We start from the raw sequence: 21,796 nt of genomic DNA on the forward strand, positions 1-21,796 counted from the left end.
ACTAAGTGGCCAATTAATTCAGTAATTAAAATCATATTTCTCTCATAATCATTAGAATAGATTTGACTTTCATATCAGACTTCAGAGAGAAGATAAGGAATATGCTTGGATGTTTTTTGCCAAATCAAAGTGTTTCGCTAATGTAATGTAATTCTTACTCCCGTAATAGGAATGAATCTAAATGACGCGGGAGGCGCCAGTTGGCTGTCTCACCTTGATAAGGTCACCCAGCAGCTTGTTGGCCTCTGTGTAAGCCTTCTTAACCTCTTTGAACTTGTGGCCAAGACCCATGCTGTGAGCCTGGAAGTGGAGGTTGGTGTACTGGCCCCCAGGGATCTCGTTCTCATACACGTCCGCGTTGCCGGACTTCATAGTGGCGGTACAGTCGAACGGTGCGTAGAGGCCACGAGCAACCTCCCAGTACTCACTGTAGTCATACACATTCTCCAGAGATATGCCTGACAAAAGGGCAGAATGGAGATAGTTGGCACAAAGAAGGATGTATCCGTGTACTTTTTTCAAGCACAAACATTAAGAAAATGCAATAACACATATTTTTGTAAAATAAAATAAAACTAATAGTGTTGACACTAGAATCCCCGGGCCCTCATCACTAACCAAAGCACCCAGAGTGAGGTTCGTAGACGTCCATTCGTTGACGTTAGTGTAGCAGTAATAATTGAATTAGATCAATACCATGCAATAAATATTGCATTGGTTGTGTTTGGTAAGGACTTAACAATCATTAGAATACCACATTTTGTATTTTAAAGAGCTTACACATTAAATATAGCATATTAATGGACATCATTGGTGTAATTGTACATGGCCTATTGTAAATAAAAGCAGTCAAATGTGATGTGCCAATGTAAACAATGTAAAACAGAACATAAATCTGTAGCAATAATGACAATGTAATGAAATATAATTATACATATCTCCAAGAAGGTCTATACACCAGTTAAAAAAGAACAAAAAAAAAGAAAATGAAAGTGAACACAAAATCACTTCCTTCAATGGTTATGCAAATGAATGAGGTTTACATAACAAATGCCAGTTGTTATGCTCCACCATGTAAACCACATTCAAAACAAATGTTGATGTCTCCTGGGTTAGAACGAGCAATCAAGTTATGTTCCAAATGTCTGGGCGTTGGATTCACCATGACTACGGGCCAGGTCTTCAGGACGTGACTTGGACATTGGCTATGAAAAAAGATGACAACGCTTCCAGACTTTTTTGTATGCATGAAATTGTGACAACATTATTATGTTCAAAATAGAAATTGAGGGAAAAGTCAGGGAAGGAAGGGGACATGGGTTTCACAATGGAGCTATTTTATTATAAAATGTCACATGGGTCTCGTGGACCTCCGTTGGGGCGACTAGTGTTAACCTATGGGGGAGACAGGCCAGGGAATACATTAACTTGATCTGATTGCCATTTAGGCTTTGACTGCCTTCCAAAACACAGAAATGTGTCAATCACACTATTTCTCTGCTGCCAATACACTGTAAAGCTCATTTAACCCAAATGCCCTAATCTATTAAATTACCTGTTGCTGTAATTAGCTCTATGTTCCACCTGGCAACGCAACACAAAGCACAACAACGCACCGCGCACACACACACCACACACACCACACACACACACACACACACACACACACACACACACACACACCACACACACACACAACGTCAGCTGTATAAACCATCATTGTGTGATGGCTCTCATTCCCTTATCCAATATCCATACAGATATTTTGGCACATATGCCCCAGGAGAAGCACATAAATTAACAGGATTGAGAAGGAGAGGAATTGAGGGAGACAGAGGCAGAGAAGGAGTGAGAGAGTCAAAGAGAGAGAGCACGCACAAAGAGAGGGGGGGAGAGAGAGAGAGAGAGAGAGAGAAAGTTCGACCACAGTTCCTGTCCCTCAGGACCAGAGCTTAAGTATGATGTATAGGCATCAAGGGAGAAAACAAGGGACCTTTGCCAGAGGGGAGCTCCTGATGCACAGAAGAAAGATGGATGGATAGAAAGATTAAAGGAATAAAGAGCTCAGAAGAACTTTTAAAAGCAAAAGAAAGTGGGTGAGAGGAGGGGAGTGTAGAAAAAGAGGATGGGTTTTCAGTAAATAAGTTCTAATAATTAGGATTACATAAATCCAATAAATATTAACAATGTGGGGAAAAGCTCTAACAAAACAGAGAGGCTAGGAAAGAGAGAGAGAGAGAGAGAGAGAGAGAGAGAGAGAGAGAGAGAGAGAGAGAGAGAGAGAGAGAGAGAGAGAGAGAGAGGACAAGCAAGAAAGATTCTGAGTGGGAGTAAACCACAAATTAGGGCAGTCCTGTCATCCTGTCTCACGCATGAGTGGCCAAGATAATATTTGGAATGAAAACAGTTATTTTACATTATGCATATTACACACCTGTATGGCATATACTGCGTGGAAGCACAACATTGCAAAGTGAGAAGGGAATCGTCACTAGCAAATCTTTCTTGGGCAATTGTCAGCATCCTGACATTTCAATTACCTAGGCAACCTTACAGAAGCGAAGGAGTAAGAAAGCGCCACAGGGGAACTTCAAGACATAAACAACTCAACAAAGACAAGTACGTGTCTCCTATTAGCTTGAGGATTCTGATGGGATTCTAACTGAGCAATCAGAGTGTGTGTGTAGATAGACACACACACAGAAGTGATTTTTGGATTGCAATACCAATTATATAGGAAAGAGGGATTTTGAGACTAGAGATGCACATCTTTTGATGTGTAATTGCAGTAAAGCTAAACAGGAATGCTGAATTGCTCCTCAAGGCTGTGTGAGCTTTCAGTGACTTGATTCCAGCAAAACCATTTCTGGGTTTTAACATTTTGAAAACGAACTAATTTCACAGCATTGATTAATTGTGCTTATTTTCTACGTAATTTTTTCATACGAAGAACTTGCCTGCTAGAGTGCTCAGTTGTGCTCAGGTGGTTACAGCTTTCCCCAGTAGTATGTGAAAGCGTAGCCGTTGCACGGTGGCAAGTCATTTCAAAGCAGCTGCTACCGGCACACTTGTCATGACTAATTCATTGTTAATGATCTCTCTTATTCTCAAGTGTCACTCAATTCAAATATAATAGCAACTCTATTCATTCTGTTGTGTGTTATTTCAGGTGCCACCAGATAGGAAGTCAATGAAGGGCTTAATAACGACTAAACCAAATCAGATTCATTGTGTACGAAAAAACAAAGTGGTGTTATTAAGCTGTGGCATTAGTATGAGGCATTAGTCTCAACTCTCCGATTCCTGGGGGTGCACATACAGGAGGACCTGTCCTGGAGGACCAACACAGCAGCCATCATCAAGAAGGCACAACAGCGGCTCTACTTCCTGAGAGTCCTCAGGAACTACCACCTCAGACAGGAGCTGCTTGTGACCTTCTACCGCTGCACAGTGGAGAGCATCCTCACCTACTGCATTTGCGTGTGGTTCTTCAGCTGCACAGCCGCAGAGAGGAAAGCGCTACAGAGAGTCGTGAGATCAGCCCAGAAGATCATCGGCGCCCCCCTTCCCTCTCTGGAAGATCTGTACAACACACGCTGCCTCAGGAAGGCCTCCAAGATCTCCAGGGACCCATCCCACCCTGGGAACGAACACTTTGTTCGGCTGCGCTCAGGCAGGCGGTTCAGGACGATGTTCGCACGGACAAACAGACTGAAGCTCAGCTTCTACCCTAGGGCCATTCAGGCCCTGAACACAGCAAAGACCTAGGTTCTAGGCCCTGGACAATCTAGACAATTTGATGGCAGCTACTAGATTGTAAACATAAGTGCAATATTGTAATACAACTGTGAACATTCTAAACCTGCTAACTGCGACACTTTAATGAATGTGCAACAAATATTATGTGCAATATGACAACCCATGTGTACATAAGGTTCAGATATAGGAAAAAGTTATGATATGTATAGCATAGCATAGTATACAGCACAGTGTTTTATTGTATAGTATAGTAGTATAGTATAGTAGATAGTGTACATAGCCTTTATTTATGTCAACCAGCTCTTTTCTCTTTTTTGTTTTACCCTTGGCTCTCTTGTTTTTAGTCTTTTTTCCAAGCACCAGGGGAGACCCCCTCCTAAATTTCGTTGTATGGTACCTGTACTGTATAAATGACAATAAAGACCATTAATTCATTCATAGCTACTAATCAATTGTGTTAATATTCTAGAGAAGTGATACTCATTTGGTGGGCCGCGGGGAGGACCCCCAGACACCCCCTGCTAGAAGCCCCTAACGCCCATGCTTATGTTGCGTGAGAAAACTGCTATTATTTCGAAATAATGCTGCTATTATTTATAAGGAATATACATAAATCAAGTATTGTAGTAAATTAGTAGTAAATTATTAATAAAATCAAAATATTGTGGCCTTTCTGACCGTCTGCTTGGGCGAAAAAAAAATGCTTCAAGTAATTGAGTACCGGTATCCCTGTTCTAGAGTTACCAATTACCAATCCTTTACTGTTGAAGTGTCTGGCTACAATGTAAGAACATAGAGCAATTCACCTTGTGTGAATCTTGCAGCATCAGTGAGCACACAGCCTTCGTCACGGCTGGCTAGGGGGGTAATAACTGCCCTGCTGAATGATCGCCGCTAAAATAACTCCTCTGGCCTCAGTGTTCCCCTAGCAACAACTTGCCGCCACACAAACATCCATGCTACCCTGATCCCACAAAGACCCTGAGTGGGTCAGGCCAGGTCATTACCATGGGGTTAAGCCTGGCCTGCTGCAGTAATGTCTCAGTTAAAGAAAGGTCAGGGGGTCGGGTGTGAGCTAAGAAGTGATGACTTAATATATATGGTGAACTTCTAGACACCCTTTCTTTCTGCCTCCCGATCTGTCCCTCTAGTTCCCTCCCTGTCGCTGCTCTCCCTCCCTCTCCCCTGCTCTGCAATAGACGCTATGCTTCATTTCTCACATTCTTACATGATGGCAAATGCTCTGCGTCATTTCCCTTGCATGGTGTATTTCCTTGGTTAGCCATTACGGTTGTCTAATTTTGGTTTATTTCCTCTAATGTTCAAGCGAGGAGGGTTGAGCACGGTGAGGATGCAAACACCAGAATGATTAAATTGTCAGTAATTGTTGCAGCCAAAATGCAGAGCCCACTTGCTCGAATGAACTCTCAAATGAAACTCAGTCACACAGTAGAACGCATCTCTGCTACAACTTGGGGGTGTCGGCGTCAAGATAAGTGTTCAATTTCTCACAGCTGCATAATCCTCAAGTCAGCAGTCAAATCTTTACGATATAAACAATAATGTCGCAGTACAGTAATGAAATGCTTTCACAAGGGCTAATAGGTCTTGGTCTCTTAGCATTCAAAGTATTCTGGGAAAACCATCAAGGAATCAATGTGCGATAATTGCGTCTCTAACTCACCCAATGCTGGTTTGCCCTATAAGCGATTGGCGAGCATCTCACTATATAACTTTGTCCTTGATTGGATGGTACTGCAGCTCACCAGTGTTGAGTTTGGTTCCCTTGGTGCAGGCGACGATGGCTCCCATGCTGGGCTGTGATGTCATCCCGGCCATGGAGTCCACGGCCACGTCTACGATGTCCGCCCCGGCCTCGGCACACGCCAGCATGGCTGCCACCCCGGCGCCTGCGGTGTCGTGGGTGTGAACGTGGATGGGCACGTCGGGGAAGCGGTCCCTCAGAGCTCCGATCAGCTGCCGGCTGGACTCGGGTTTCAGCAGCCCCGCCATGTCCTACAGACAAGAGCGCCAAACCACTGTGTTCATCTTTGTTCACCAGCCACAACTAAGTTGAAGAACTACAAGAAAACCACATGAATGGGGGGCTGCTGCAGAGCAGGTTGAGCATTACCCCTACCTTGACATTCAGTATGTGCGTGCCAGCCCTGACCAGCTCATCAGCCAGCTTGAGGTAGTACTCCAGGGAGTACTTCTGTCTCATGGGGTCAGATACATCTCCTGTGTACGAGATGGACGCCTCCACCACTCCCCCTGCTGCTCCGGCCGCCTCCATCCCCAGGATCATGTTGGGAAGGTAGTTGAGAGAGTCGAAGACCCGGAAAATGTCCATGCCGTTCTCCTTTGCCACCTCACAGAACCTGGAGGGAAAGGTTGGACGTTGTGGAGAGAAGGGAAGGGAAGGTTAAAGATAGAGCTTGTAAATGTTGTTTTCATGGTGAGGTTGTAAGGGAGACTGTGGGGGCGTGGGTTAAAGGTGAACTTGTTTTTCTTAGAATGTGCGGTTGTGGATGTGTAAGACTCGGGGGCCATAGGTACTGACTTGAACACTGCGTTGTCTGGGTAGTTTGTGTAGCCCACAGCGTTGGCACCTCTCAGCAGCATCTGGAAGGGCACGTTGGGGACAAGAGCCCGCAGCTCCTGCAGTCTCTTCCAGGGACACTCACACAGGAAACGCATGGCCACATCAAAGGTGGCGCCTACACACAAGAGAAACTACCGTTAACACATTCCAGACTACTAAACCTCATACGGTTCTTAGTACAGTAATATATGACAGATGCTTTTATCTAAAGTCAAACAACTTAAGAGAGTTCACTTTTCTTTTTTTTAGACATGATCCCAGCAGGAACTGAACCCACAACCTTAGCGTTGCTGGCGCCAGGCTCTACCAACAGAGCCACACAGGAGCTTTTATCTCCCCTGTTACACAACACTTGCTTTTGTGGAGATAGCGGGTGCACGATAGATCTTACGTTCAGTGGTCTAGTATCCAGCTTATTCTCTAAAAAGAGCTATTCAAATAAAACATGTATTAGATAGCTACAGTGGTAGAGAGAGCTCTTCAACCTACACTTAGTAATGCGCCATCAGTCTGCCCATATCAACCTCAAACGTGTCCTTTTCCCCAGACAAGCGGAGCACACTCCTGAGTCCTGAATAACCCAGATAAACCTGCGCTGCTCAGCGATGAGCTCAGCCCTGAGGCTGTGTCATATTTTCAGTTACCCTGGCAGTTAATTCTACATGACCTATCAACTGCTCCTGTGACCTTTCGCAACGCAGATTCTCCAAGAGGAACATTGAATCATCGTCAGGCGGCAGAGGTGGCCCTGAGCTACACAGGTGACGTGGGAGGAGAGAGGCAGAAAGAAAGAGAGAGAGATTCTCACCTCCCCAGTTCTCCAGACTGAAGAGGTTATTGAAGTTGTGGGCCACGAATGGAGCGATCTGTTTGAGGTCGTGGGTGCGCACGCGCGTGGCCAGGAGTGACTGGTGGGCATCTCTGAAGGTGGTGTCCATGAGCAGCAGACCCTGGTGGGCCCGCACCGCCTTAGCAAAGCCCTCCGGACCCTCCCTCAACAGGACTTCCCGGAACCCAAGCGGAGGCTCTCCTAATCAACATTAAACAACAACATTAAATCACCATCTAAACATTCAAATCACCACACTATACTGTAGAACAACTCTATTCTGAAAGTATATAATGACACAGTATCAAAAGTAGTCCAAATGGACTGCCTCAACAAAAAACTAAAGATTTTACAGCAAGTTGATGAGACATGATCATTATTTCAATAAAAAAAAGCAGCCTTACCCAAAGGTATAGGGGGAATCACAGGATCGATGGAGGAGGGCTTGGCCTTCACTGGGATTGGAGTGGTAGGACCGTTTACCATCACATGACCTTGGGTGGAACAAACAGTTAGTTTGGCCTCAGTGAGTGTTTCATATTGGTAGTCAGTACGTACCAATACCATGATCTGTGGGCTAGACACGCATAGACACTCCCAAACACTCTCACTCTCACTCAGTCTCACTCACAATTGTTCAATACACAGTAGTCAATTGTGTGTACATTCTAATCTGATCACTCAATCCCATTAGTAGTGTATAATATCCACTCCAGGGACACTAAGCAACACTTGAGCAGTTGTGCTGTCAACAGGCCTTACAGCCAGGCATGAATTCAACTAATTATCTCACCTTTGAATCTAGGGAGGGAAGCGTAAATTGTTCAATAAATCAAGATTATCATTAGCTGCACTTCTGACGAGTAAAATGCTTAGTAAATGCTGTGGAAAGAGCACCTTCATAGTAAAACGCTCCGAATCAATTTAGATTACGCTAGCTCAGACAAATCAAATGCAGAGGAGTTGAAGACATAGTTTTACCCAGGTAGTGCAGAAGCTTCTGGGCTCTGTTCTGAACGGGCTTGAGGTTGAAGAGGTCCTGGTTCTCATCGATGAACTGGGTGTCAACGGTGCCATAAAGGAACTGATCGTTACTCAGAACGTTCTGGAGGAAGGGGATATTGGTCTGTGTAAAGAGAAAACAAGAGGAAGAGCGATACCTGTAAATATTACAAAGAGCAAGTGAATGAGAGAGATACTGTAAAGAGAGAGAGAGAGAGAGAGATAGGTACTGGAGAGAGAGAAAGAGATACTGGAGAGAGAGAGAAGAGAGAGAGAGAGAGAGAGAGAGAGAGAGAGAGAGAGAGAGAGAGAGAGAGAGAGAGAGAGAGAGAGAGAGAGAGAGAGAGAGAGAGAGAGAGAGAGAGAGAGAGAAAGGAGAGACAGAGAGAAAAGAGGGCCTGGAATTACACACACAAAGCTACAGTGGCAATGGTCTTAGAGGGCTGTGTGCATGAGGTCAGTCAGTGACCAACCCAGAATCAAATGGCTTATAAAGGGCTCTGCACACAGCGTGCGATTTCTGTTGCGCGTCAACATTCCATTTTGAAGTTTGAATGGAAGTCTATGAGAACATCGCATTTCAACACACACGGCCCCGATTTTAATCGCACGGCGAAAATTCGATTCCATTCATTTTGAATGGGAAAAAGCACAAATTTGACAGTGCGACAAAACTCGCACGCCGTGTGCTTTGTCCCATTCAAAATGAATGGAATCGAATTTTCGCCGTGCGATTAAAATCGGGGCCGTGTGTGTTGAAATGCGATGTTCTCATAGACTTCCATTCAAACTTCAAAATGGAATGTTGACGCGCAACAGAAATCGCACGCTGTGTGCAGAGCCCTTAACACTCAATAGCACCATCCCCATCACACACCATGCTCCCATCCGCTGAGCAGCACCATCAGGGCCAAGACACACAGCAGCACACAGGCCCACTCACTGGGACCACTGAGCAAAGGCATTGCAGGAATCCAGCTAATCCCCAGCATATGGCCCGCATGTTCCCTGCATGTTCCCCCGTGCCCCACTACTGCACATCTGTCTCAGGTGCCCTGAGGCACACGAGGAGATCCAGGGAGGCTCAGAGAAAGAGAGAAGGGCCAAGAAGTGGGAAAGCGATAAGAGAGAGAGAGAAAGAAAATATAGAAATAAGTGTGGAATGAGTAATGAGTGGAAGAACATTCCAACCCCCCTAACCCCCATCCCCACTTCACGGTTCATCCCTACTTCTTCAAACGGCTGCACACACAAAGTGGCTGTGCTCTGACCCAGATTCCTTTCCATACAGTCCCCAACATGGGTCTCGCCGAAAGAACACCCTCAGAAAAGACAAAAGCTAAATAACAACATTACAGCAGAACAGAATAAATAATACATGAGCTTAGCTTGCTTTGACGATGTTAATTCTGCAATAAAATAAATATTTTAGAAGAGCCAAACTAGTTCACAACTGTTGTAGGCTAATTTCTGTCTGTATGATAGAGTGTACTGCAGAGTATCCCGCAATGCATTCATTACGTAATTAATGCCCAGGTAAAAAACCCCATGGGATTTAGACAAAGGTACTCTAGATCTAGTGTTCCTCCATTATTTGATCTAGATAGTTATTGTGTAGAAAGGGAGGCTGGGGAGATTTATGCCCCCTCTGTACACTCAATACCCTTTTTACAGCCTCTCCCTACAGAATATGACTTGCCGGTGAAGGGCTCGTTGGAAAACCATCAAAATCATAGCTAACTAACCCAGTTTTAATAGCACAATTTCATAATGGCTGCATCAAGTGGGCGGGAAAGAAAAAAAGAAAGAAAAACAGAAGAAAAAAAACACACACAACCCTTTGAGCACAATGCATCTGGGATATGCTTCAAGGCTGCTTTTTTGGACTGAGCATTCAATTATGCATCCATGATACCAGTACCAATTAGCCATTCATGATTTAGAAAAAAGCCAAGGTCGTTTGTTTAAAAAAAATACAATAATTTGTTTTCCCCAATTTGTCAGCTGGCAAGAGATCTGACTGTATTGTAAAATGGCAAACCTCACTGGTTTTATGCTGCACTCTCTGCCTGTACTGTAGCAGTGCTGTAGGGCTTAGAAAGCTGAGTGCTGCTGTCCTTGGTCCTGAAGAGCCCCGCTCTGCCATTGCATTATCTATTGTTCAGACTGAATAGCAAGAGATTGAATGGAATTCAATTTCCCCTAGCTTCCCAGGATGATTAAAATTGCTCACATAATCTTCTTTCTGGACGCACTTTCTGATCTAGACTAATATAATAATCATATCAATGTAATACTGAGACTGTACATACTACACATGAGCTAGAGGTATGTGGCAAATGACGCATGCCGGATATTCAGAAACTGTCCATCTCTGATTAGTCAGAATCACGTGTCAGGATATCAGGATGCTAACATTACCTATTGTAGCTGCTGCTACTGATCGGGTACAAACTCAATTTATGTTTGGGTGCGTGTTACACTGTACTCCATGCCTGTACTCAGTAATCTATATATAGCCAGAGTTTGTGCCTGGCTCAGGGTGAGTCACTCTTCTCACCTAAAAACACAACACCAACCCAGAGAGTAAACAGGAATAATATGAAACTGGGGGCTCAGACTCACTCTGTCTTGTTCCCTCAAACTCAAGGGAGGCTTATTGCCAAATTCCGTCATACTATTGGTGACTGTTTAATGTCTTCTGTCAGAGCTACGAAACAGAGGCATAAACCTGCAGCAGCCACAGAAAGCTAGCACCCACTTAAGGCCCACAATCACACTCCTTCGCTCACTAGACAAAGTCTTAAAATAGCTGAATAAATCAGATGTTCCCCTTCATCACATGTCGAATAATGAGTCCTAAAAAAAACATATAAAGGCAAAATGTGGCAATTGACTTAAAACAGGCCTCTAGATAGTAACCGATAGGCAATCACTGTGTAGCATTCGCTTTCAGACATCTCAGCACTAACCTAGTGTACCATTCCCTCCCTTCCCTAATTACAGTGCCTCCCTGATGCATCTCACTGGGCCAGTGTTTTAAAGGCGAGGCAAAAAAGGCTGCCCAGATGAAATTACAGTAGGTGTTTCCAAGGGCTTGTGTGATAGAATGTTAACTGCTTTAATCCCAGGTGTTATGAAGCCCTCTGTCACACCCCCCATAGCTGTTTGGATAATGACTGATAAACCTGCTCCACCCTTCAGCTCCTCTCCTCATTTCAGCTCAACTTATCCTAGGCACATTTTTGGCATTTGCTCCTCCATTCCAATTCCATCTTTATTCGCGTTCTACTGAAAACCAGGACTGCTTCAGGCTCTCCCTCTCCCTCTACCCCTCCCCTCCCCTCCTCATTCTCTCACACTCACTCCCTCGCTTCTCTCTGTAGAGCACACATTGCAGTCTCTCTCTCTCACTCTCACGCTCTCTCTCTCGCATGCACAGGCTCACGCTCCCTGCACCAAAAGCCACAAATCACAGACTCGTTCGGCACAGGACGGCAGTGAAAAAGAACAGCAAACCACTGAGTTGAGAATAAGCACTGACCAGAGGTGAAACCTGCCATCGGTAAAGGTCATCGACATCTACGGTTGAGAGCCTACTACTTTTACGCCGCGAATCTTCCCTCTGGTCTGTCTGAAGGACTAACAGGAAAGGGAGAATGAAGGAAGGCAGGAGGGGAGTGAGAAGGGATCGTTAGCTCTCCCTCACAGTAGGGACACTGAACGGCACATTTAGGAGAAGAAAGAGGAGGAGGGGGGGCGGGCAGAAACGGGGGTGGCATCTAAGACGGCTAGGGCTGCTCTTTAACACAGAGATAATACAGGCTTGGGCATGTTGTAGATCCTCACTGCTGCTGCTGAGGACAGATGCATGGGAAGAGGAGAGAGGGGGCTGAATACAAATAACTGCAGAAAAGACTGGATACATTGTCCTGGGAGAAGACTTGATAGGGGAAGTAGGGAAGGGAGAAAAGGCGAGATGGAGGACGATAAATGGTGTGAAGAGGACTGAGACGGTGCGCACGTTTCACACCTTTTGTGCATCTGGAAAACACAAGGTTGTTGTCGGTCTCTATGAACCTCAGGGCTCATACTTGAAAAACTAACTGGATTATTTCAATTCATGCTCCAGTTATCAGCAAGAATCAATGGATGTGGGATCTTCAACAGCATAAACGGCAAACTTCTGTAAGTTTAACGTAATTCCTTATCTGCAAAGGTTGATTACTGAATGTTTGTTTGTAAGGAGCGAGAGGCGATAAGATGCAGTCTGGTCAGATGATGTTTTTGCAGTATGTGGGGAATTCACAACCTGTTCCATTGTCTCTCTGCTAGTCCTTTTTTTCCCCTTCACATTCGGGAGGATGTAGAAAATGTACTGACCAAGCAACAGTTCTGAATGCCAGAGAACAAGGACGTTTACCACAGAAACAACATAATATAAGACACTAAAGGAGGAACGGACAAGCAACTCGTAAGCTTGTTGATTTTGGTGTTTGAGTCAAAACAAATAACGTAAATAAGTGCATAAAGATGGATGCAACCAAAAACCCAAAGGAACATTCCAATGTTCTGTGTTCAGCCCTCAGTCCTGAAGACTAGAAAGGGGGAAAGAAAGGGTACCCTTCTGAAGTGAAGATGAAAATGTGAAACAATACGACGAAAGAGTTAAAGAGTCAATGAAGAGATGGAACATCTTTCTTTAATGACTGCCATGTAAGTAGATTACAGCCTGGGCTCCAACCCTACTGTAAAAGGGAATAGTTTGTGGGAGGACGGGGGATTCTCACTACCATTTAAACCTGTGGAAGATATCTGCACATCACCTAATGGAGGAACCTATACTGGGTACGGCTTCACTGTGGACAATGAATCACCCGGGATGTGAAACCCATTCAAAGCTTCAGCCAGCCCTGTCACGGACGGAATGGTGTACATTACTTCTCCTGCCACGTCAACCCGGTTGCCATGCATCATTCTCTCCTTCCCGCCTTGACATATGGATGAATAACATCATAACATAACATAAAACATTAACCACACAATACAGATACAACAACAGACATCCACATTTTGCGTCCATGTATAAATTAAAAGTTGTTGCTCATTACGCATAGACCAAAATACGGTTTACAATAAAACACATGGTAATGGATATTAATATTTACACACACACACACACACACACACACACACACACACACACACACACACACACAGCTTTGTGCTTGTGAAAGCAGAAGCCTTACATAAGGCTCAAACAAGCATAAATTATATATTCTCAACCCGGTGAAATGCAGCTGTACTGTAGAGAAGCAAACACAGTCACATTAATCATCATCTTCAGCCCTGTAATGTAAGTCAAACAGCCGAGGCGTCGAGGCTTCCATTCAAAGGCCATTTGTACATAACGACCAGGACCCCAGTCAGACTACCAACCACAATTGAACTTCATTTGAGAAGCAGCCTTTCCTGTCTAGCTCTCTACATCATGTCATTGCTTGTCATTAGATGAAACGTGTGCAACTGTAGTATATATGGTGTGTGTTAGATATATATATATATATATATATCTAACACACGACACAAGGTTAATGGGGCGAATCACTCTGGTAGCAGCACAGTGGGCAGTGGAGTGTGCGAACAAACAGAAGGACACTTGGCCTCAGTAAACATAGTAACTCAGCAGTCATGGCCACAGCACCATGACAGTGTCCTGTCAGAGAATAACATCCCTGGTGCCGAGGGTTCAATTCAAATCTATGCTCCTCATATCACATTCATATTACACTCAAACGTAATGTTCCAGACCACATCAAGCAACATTCTCAGATTTTCTTCTATGACAGTTCAACCAAGAGATAAGACTGGCTTCACCTCAGAACAGTAACTTGTGTTTACACAAAGACCATCATCTGACCCATCTTGACCATATTTTTATATACTTGATGCAATAAGAATAATGTGTTACTGTACAGTATAAAATATGTTTTGCACATTGTTTATAGTTTAAAATCTATCTTTTTAAAAATAGTTTTAACCATGTTTTGAAGCTATTGAGTGCTTGTTCACAATTGCATTATTTACAAACAATGGAGTAAAACAAGCTTATATTTTGGTTCAGATTGGGTAAGACAGTTGAAATAAAGTAATATTCTTCAAGAATCAATGTCTATAAATCATTAATTTAGAACTCCAAAGATGGATGTACGAATCCCAGATTGCCCTTTTAATGTATTATGGATTAGACTTACTGAACTGGATAAAACCAATGGAAGAAAGGAAGCTAACAATTTCCTATTTGTCTGTCCACAGGTTTGTGGATAACCAGCTCAATCATGCCTAAATCCAAACCCCACCACAAAGCCCCGACACTGCAACCTTCTAACAAGCTACGCCCATACTTGGCTTCGCACCACCTCTCAAAATCCTCGCACTGCTCCTCACTGAAACAACCCTCCAATCTGAGAGGTGTCCACCCAAATAGAACTCTGCTATCACCCCTCAATCTCTGGCCAAAGCTGAACAGCCCCTCCTTGAGATCCCCTGGCTGCCCTCTGACCCCACGGACGCTGGTGTGGCTTGCCATGGTGACCTGCTCCTGCGTGCTTCCCTCTCAGCTGGGCCACAGCCCAGGAGTATCTGCTGGGGAGACCTGGGGCATGGTCTCCATTTGTCCCTTTCACTGTGTGTGCCGGAACCTCTCTGAGTCTCTGAGCACGCTCTGTGTCAACAAGGGCCTGCTATTCGTCCCCACTGACATTGACCGCCGCACCGTGGAGCTCCGGTTGGCAGACAACTTCATCCTGGAGGTGGGCAGGGTTGACTTTGCCAATATGACAGGCCTGGTGGAACTCACACTGTCCAGGAACACCATTCACACCCTGCGGCCACTGGCCTTCGCAGACCTCGAGAGCCTGCGTTCGCTCCACATGGACACCAACCGTCTGACGGTGGTGGGGCCGCGGGACCTGTCTGGCCTGCTCAACCTGCAGCACCTCATCATCAATAACAACCAGCTGACCGACGTGTCCGCCGAGGCCTTCAACGACTTCCTGCTGACGCTGGAGGACCTGGACCTGTCGTACAACAACCTGCGGAAGGTGCCCTGGGAGGCCATCCAGAACATGGCCAGCCTGCACACACTCAACCTGGACCACAACCTCATAGACAACATTGCCGAGGGCGCCTTCGGTGAGCTCTACAAGCTGGCCCGTCTGGACATGACATCCAACCGACTCCAGACGCTTCCCCCCGACCCCCTGTTCTCCCGCTCCCAGACAGGCGTGGTGAGCCCCACACCCTACAATGCTTTCATCAGCCTCAGCTTCGGAGGGAACCCTCTGCACTGCAACTGCGAACTGCTGTGGCTGAGGCGCCTCATACGCGGAGATGACATGGAGACGTGCGCCACGCCCATTCACCTGGCTGGACGCTACTTCTGGTCCATCCCTGAGGAGGAGTTCACCTGTGAGCCTCCACTCATCACACGCCACTCCAACAAGCTGTGGGTGCTGGAGGGTCAGAGGGCCACGCTGAGGTGCCGGGCCATCGGCGACCCAGAACCAGTCATCCACTGGATCTCCCCTGACGACCGCATCGTGGCCAACTCCAGCCGCGTGCACTCCTACTACAACGGCACCCTGGACGTGCTGGTGACCCGTGCCCGTGACGACGGCGTCTACACATGCATCGCCATTAACGCCGCCGGGGAGGCCACAGCCCTGATTGACCTGAAGATCATTCCACTCCCACACCGGGGCAACAACACCGTGCCGCTCACCAACCCACACGGTGACCCAGGGTCCTCTGACATCTCCAGTGGGAGAACGGGAGGCGCTGGTAAAAACGGGAAGGCCGGTGGGGGAGGGGTGGTCAGGAATGCCACAGGAGAGGGGGAGAGTGGAGAGAGGACGGATGGAGAAAGCAGTGCCAGTGAACGTTTGGTGGGGGTCCTGGGTGTGACAGCCACATCTGCTGAGGTTCGCTGGTACATGGGAAGAGCCTCTGGGCCCTACCTGGTGTGGATGTACCAGATACAATACAACTGCACAGCAGACGACGCGCTGGTGTACAGGTAAGAATCCCTCAGACTGTAATCCAATAAGGAGGCTCGATGTCAAAATAAATCTGTGTGTGGGCTTCAGGGTTCTTCCCAGGATTTTGGAACAAGTTGTCGCTGGATCAGATCCGACTTGCGTTTATGTCAAAATGTGCCAAAATGCTAAATTAACTGAGGAACATAATAATGCTTTAGCTTTTAAAAGGCCCACTAAAGTGATTCTGATCTCCATATCAAATAATTCCTGGATAAATGTTAGGTTAAGTAGAACCTACTTACTTCCTACTTAGAAGGTTACCTACTTTAAAATGCTCCAAAAGCAGCAGCTTTTTTTTGCTTCACAATTTCTCAAGCCAGCAGACTACAGGATTGGATTGACAGTTCGTCTCATGAGCGGTTCCCGATGTTGTGTGTTTTTTTTAGCTGGCTAAAATATTGACCAATTCTTTAGCAGCCTACGTTGTATTTATGCACCATATCTGTTTGCAGTTCGATGCTATTACATTTTCGGTGAGTTACTTACTAAAAGGTAGCTTTGTAAAACTCTACAACCCTGTGCTAGCTCAAAGATAACTTCAGCTACATCGGTTTCTGACCTTTCGATTCTGAACAGTCTTACAGTCTGCATATTACCACAACATTCTAAATGGTCAGTTTCCTCTAGTCTGGGCAGTGATCTGTACCTGCTGAGCTGTGCACTGTGCTAGTGCTGGCTAAAATGCTAAAATGCGATGCTGGCTAAAATGGGTGGGATATATAATGTAAACAAATGATAAACTAATTATATTTGCTAGAGTTTTACTACCCAAAGCATGCACTCTATTGGAGTACACATTGGGTATAACATTGGGGTGGTGGTAAATCACACCGATGGAGAGCGGAGCATTTGAGGGAGAGTAGCTGGGATAGATGTTTACATAATGAATACTGAAAAAAGAAAAGAAACATTTGATCTGGTAAAGCCAAAATACAAATCAAAACACTGGAAATTAAGATTTTACCTTTAGTGGGCCTTAACAACGATGTCATTGGCATCAGATAGTGATATCTATCATGACTAAATATCAGTTTAATTTGCTCTGAAATGTTTAGATTGTGGCAGAGCCGACAAAGTCGACAAGGTGGTGCAACAACCCCTCTCACATTATTTGATGAGAACCCTGGACTATCATCTATACGAATACTTCAGTGATTTACCTAGCCAAGTGATGTCAGAATACCCTTGGACCACACGAAGGGCGAAGGGAACAAGCGACACATGAAACAGAGAGGATGGCAGGCATAGCAAGCCAGACCAGCATGAAAGAGGGAGAGGTATTTATAGAGATGAAAAGGGAGATGGGAGCTACAGAATGAGAAAATCAGACGACTCAGGGGAAAGGAGGATGAACTCCTTAAAAGATCGCAAGCTATGGAGCTGAGGACAGTGTCACATCCTATCCCACTGACTGAAATGGAGATAAATAGGAGGCGAGTGGGTCCGGGTCTGGGGAACACCGAGGCTCAGCACTGCACTTGCTAACTATATTTCATTCACACACACACACACACACACACTAAGAGTAGGAAAGAGGTGCTGTAGAATGCATTGGAGCATTAAAGTAATGTACAGGCAGGGTGAGGTATCTGGTGAGGCTGGCCACATACCCTTGAGATAGGAGATGGTTTCCTCTCTTCATCCCTCACCCCTGATGGCGCTACTATTACTAAAGGACAAATGGATTTTTCACAATCCATAAATGCCCTGATGTCGCAATAAGGAGGGGTGAAGTAGAGTAGTGTAGACCTATTTTCTTAAGCTTTCCCAAGGTCATATACATTTTTTTGCTTGACAGTTTTCAGAATGAAATTTAATGTGTTACCAAATGCATACTATGGTAGAAGTAGCGTAGTCGTCATTACCTTCCCAGGCACCCTATCACAACAACAACAGGATATCCCCGTAACCAGTCTGCAAGGCAGCTTAGAATTCCCGATCTTTTACTGAACACCCTGAAAAACTGTTGAAATAATAGCTTGCACATTCTAATGCTCTTGACAATGTCATTACACTGCCTGCATGTAAACAAGAACAAGTATAAACAATTACATGATTTGAAAATGATAGCAGCTGAGAGGAAAGAGTGGAGAAATGAGGGAGACAGAGCACAAGGGCGCAAGAGTTAAAATCGTGAGTGTTTTCTGTTCTCTCCTCCTTCTGGCGTAGACAGTTATGAGTAGGGGGGGGGGGGGGTGTGCCATGCTCGTCCTGCGCACCTTGGCATCACACGCTTATAAGGAGGGGAGAAAGATAGTTAAATAGAGTCTAGTCTAGTCATTCTCCCCTGGATATCCTTCACTGCCTCTATTGTCCTCTCTACAGCAGAGTATTATTGATTAAGGCCATTTCCTCAACAAAAGAGCAGATCCGACGCCTCCACCCACTCGCTGGCTGCCCATTATCGTCATTAGTGCTCAGTAGTCTTACTGTGGTTTATTGCATTTCACTTGATTCATCTTCCTCTCCTCTTTGCTCCATGATATCCTCTTTCCCTGTTCAGCAAATGACTCATCAATGTCCTTCTCATTACCCCTCCACCCCCCTCCCCCCCTCCCGCCAGGATTCTGCCGCCTACAAGCAACACTTTCCTGTTGAAGAACCTGGTATCTGGAGCAGACTACAGTCTGTGTGTCCTGGCCATCTTCGATGACGGAGTCTCCTCCCTGGCCACCACCAAGGTTCTCGGCTGCACACAGTTCAGCACCAACGAAGACTTCCCAGAGTGCCGCTCCCTACAGGCACACTTCCTGGGCGGCACCCTGACGGTCATGGTGGGCGGCGTCATTGTGGTAACGTTGTTGGTGTTCACCGTGGCGATGATGGTGAGGCACCGTGTCTGTGGAGACTGCCGAGACGAGGGCCACTACCCTGCCCATCACCATGACGACTTCCTGCCAGCCAAGGCCGGGGTGGACGTTTATGCTCAGACGAATGGGAGTGGCAGTGTGATGATGGTGGCTTTGCCCAATGGGATTCTGGGACAGCAGGCTATGGCCCTGCCCTCCAAACCTAAACCACAGGCCAAGAACAAGCCCAGGACACTGCCAAAGCCCAAGCCTGACCTAGATCAACAGAGCGGGGAAGGCAGGGGTCTGGAGGTAGCAGTAAGGGAGAAAAGGTTCCCCCCTTTCACCCCTGAGACTGACAGAGTGACACTGTACTACTCCCCTGAAAACACCTCCTACACCTTACCACACCCACGAGGGCATAAGGCCCTGAAACACTCAGGACAGCTCAAACTACGGCACTCTGAGGAGAAGGAAAGAGACTTGGACAAACTGTTTGGCTCCAAGTACAGCCTGGCTTCTGAAGCTCGGGGGCAAGAGGAGGGCCGTCTGACAAACAGGAGAGGGGGCAGCGGCCCACCACTAGGACCACCCCGCAGCAGCACCTTTGACTTAAGTGAGATCACCACCACCACCTGCTATGGCTACGCCAAGAGGATGAGTGTGATATGGACAAGGCGGAGCCAATCGGTGCACGGTTTGCTGGTCCAGTGTGCTTCAACAGCCAGTTCTGCAAGCAGCACAGGCAGCGACCAGCACACCCATGCGCTCACACACGGGTACCTGCACGCCTACAACACCTCCAACTCCAACTCCAACTGCAGCGTGGCTGCCAACTCTGGGGACCTGGAGGAGAGTGTGGTGTAGGGTGGAGCAGATGAACAAGGTGGTGTACTAACGCTGGGGACCTGGAGGAGAGTGTTGTGTAGGGTGGAGCAGATGAACAAGGTGGTGTACTAACGCTGGGGACCTGGAGGAGAGTGTGGTGTAGGGTGGAGGGGATGAAAAAGGTGGTGTACTAACGCTGGGGACCTGGAGGAGAGTGTGGTGTAGGGTGGAGGGGATGAACAAGGTGGTGTACTACTCCCTACTGTTCAATTCTTTTTGTAAAGTGTCTTTGGGTCTTAGAAAAGCACTATATCAATTTGATGTATTATCATTATTATTCAAAACAACAGAATTCAGTGGGCAAGGTGAAAGGACTTGCATCACAAAACATGTAAAAGGTCCATTAACCATTTGGTTTCATATAAAATAAAATACGGCACAAGGAACAGAACAAATGGTGAGACAGATGACACGGCAGATTGCGTGGACAGTTAAATACAGATAACTTGTCTACTGTTCAAATCGTTACAGAAACTGAAGAGGGGTACTAGAAAAATGTGCTTTAACACTGTATGCAACTACCCAACGTGCATGGGGATTACAACCTGGGACTTCTGTTTCAACAAGATTAATGGAACAATTAATGAATTACGAGCTACTGTGAATAAATCAAATGCTACTTAACACAAGCGTGTCAGACTTTGAATGCAACGCTGCAGAGTGCACCAGGCATCAAGCTGAGTCACCTGCACAATCTGATTATCTGGTGTCAGTCAGCAATGGTTTGCATGTTTGAGGAGGGTGTGAATGCAGCCTATCTGCAAACCCAGAGGTGTTTGTCTAAAAGCTGAACAGGAGAGAGGGGCGGAGTAGGTGGGGGAGCAGAGATTGATGGCATGAGGGAGTAGGTCTGAAATGAGGTACAGAGGAGGTAAACATGCTACACAGCTATAGGTGCCATTTGTCACATCAAGCGCTTCACTGTAGTGTACATGCATAGTCCGGGGGAGGCAGAAATCGTCGGACGGCCTCATTGTAATGCATGGAATGGGATGAGGAATTGTGTTTTGATACCATTCCTCATCCATTCCATGCATTACAATGAGACCGTCCTCTGATTTCTACCTCCACTGACCATGCCCACAGAGCTCCTCCAAGCCAGTACAAATTGTGTGTGGAGACGGCGATACACATACAGTATGTGACTACATTCCTGTATGGGAGAGGAGAGTGTGAGAGAAGGAATACCGTGAAAGAAAAGTGCATGCAGTCGTTCTCTGTCTTTGCCAGCGGCAAACTGCTGCCCTATTTTGCCCAATTAAAAAAAATGCTGATTGGAAACTTCATGCAAACACGTTGTGAACTGCGCCCAGCTGGGCTGCTACCACTGACCAGCAGTTCTGCAACCATTGTTCACATCAGAGGACATCATGTGTCATATTCTGCTGACAGGTCAAGTCAATATCAGATATGCATAGGGTTGTTATAGCACAAATCCCCCTTACTTGATTGGTCCATCGAAAGCTTGAGTGTTATGAGCTGTAGATAACAGTGAGTACGAGTAGCGTAAGCTGTGCTGTTGGAAATCCGAAACCTCGGGCCACTGAGGCAAAATGTCAGTTTGATGTTCCAAACAACATCCTGTCTCATAATAATATAACCCCCCGAAATGGACATGCCATGTCAGACATTAGCTGTTGTGTTCCTGCATGCATGCACGATTTCAAGAGGCAGCCACCAGAGATAGAAAGGCAAAGATCGATCCACTCCCCTAGAATACCTCTGTATTACCTCCAATTGTAAACCAACCCGTGTTGCCCATAAGACACTCGATTTTTTCACTTTTCTAGAACAAGAGATAAATAAAATTGTTCTTTCAAGGGAC

The 21,796-nt window shown here is 45.9% G+C and overlaps 2 protein-coding genes across 2 annotated transcripts in view; one reads left to right on the forward strand and one right to left on the reverse strand.

Annotated features, from left to right (window-relative positions):
- Positions 1–21,796, reverse strand: part of pcxa (pyruvate carboxylase a) — a 60,331-nt gene that overhangs the window by 4,329 nt on the left and 34,206 nt on the right. Inside the window, exons 11-17 of the mRNA XM_080529782.1 lie at positions 8,175–8,319; positions 7,598–7,687; positions 7,173–7,394; positions 6,323–6,479; positions 5,900–6,140; positions 5,526–5,775; positions 214–458 (exon numbers count right to left, since the gene is read on the reverse strand). Coding sequence (XP_080385908.1) covers positions 214–458; positions 5,526–5,775; positions 5,900–6,140; positions 6,323–6,479; positions 7,173–7,394; positions 7,598–7,687; positions 8,175–8,319 — 1,350 coding nt within the window. The remainder of the gene's footprint in view (positions 1–213; positions 459–5,525; positions 5,776–5,899; positions 6,141–6,322; positions 6,480–7,172; positions 7,395–7,597; positions 7,688–8,174; positions 8,320–21,796) is intronic.
- On the forward strand, positions 14,534–19,950 carry lrfn4a (leucine rich repeat and fibronectin type III domain containing 4a; the record flags this gene model as incomplete). Its single annotated transcript, XM_080528029.1, has 2 exons — positions 14,534–16,272; positions 18,858–19,950. The coding sequence occupies 2 exons, from the start codon at positions 14,534–14,536 to the stop codon at positions 19,948–19,950; spliced, it is 2,832 nt and encodes a 943-aa protein (XP_080384155.1).

The sequence above is a fragment of the Nansenia antarctica genome (assembly GCF_963989245.1).
Source record: "Nansenia antarctica genome assembly, chromosome: 4".
NCBI classification, from domain to species: domain Eukaryota; kingdom Metazoa; phylum Chordata; class Actinopteri; order Argentiniformes; family Microstomatidae; genus Nansenia; species Nansenia antarctica.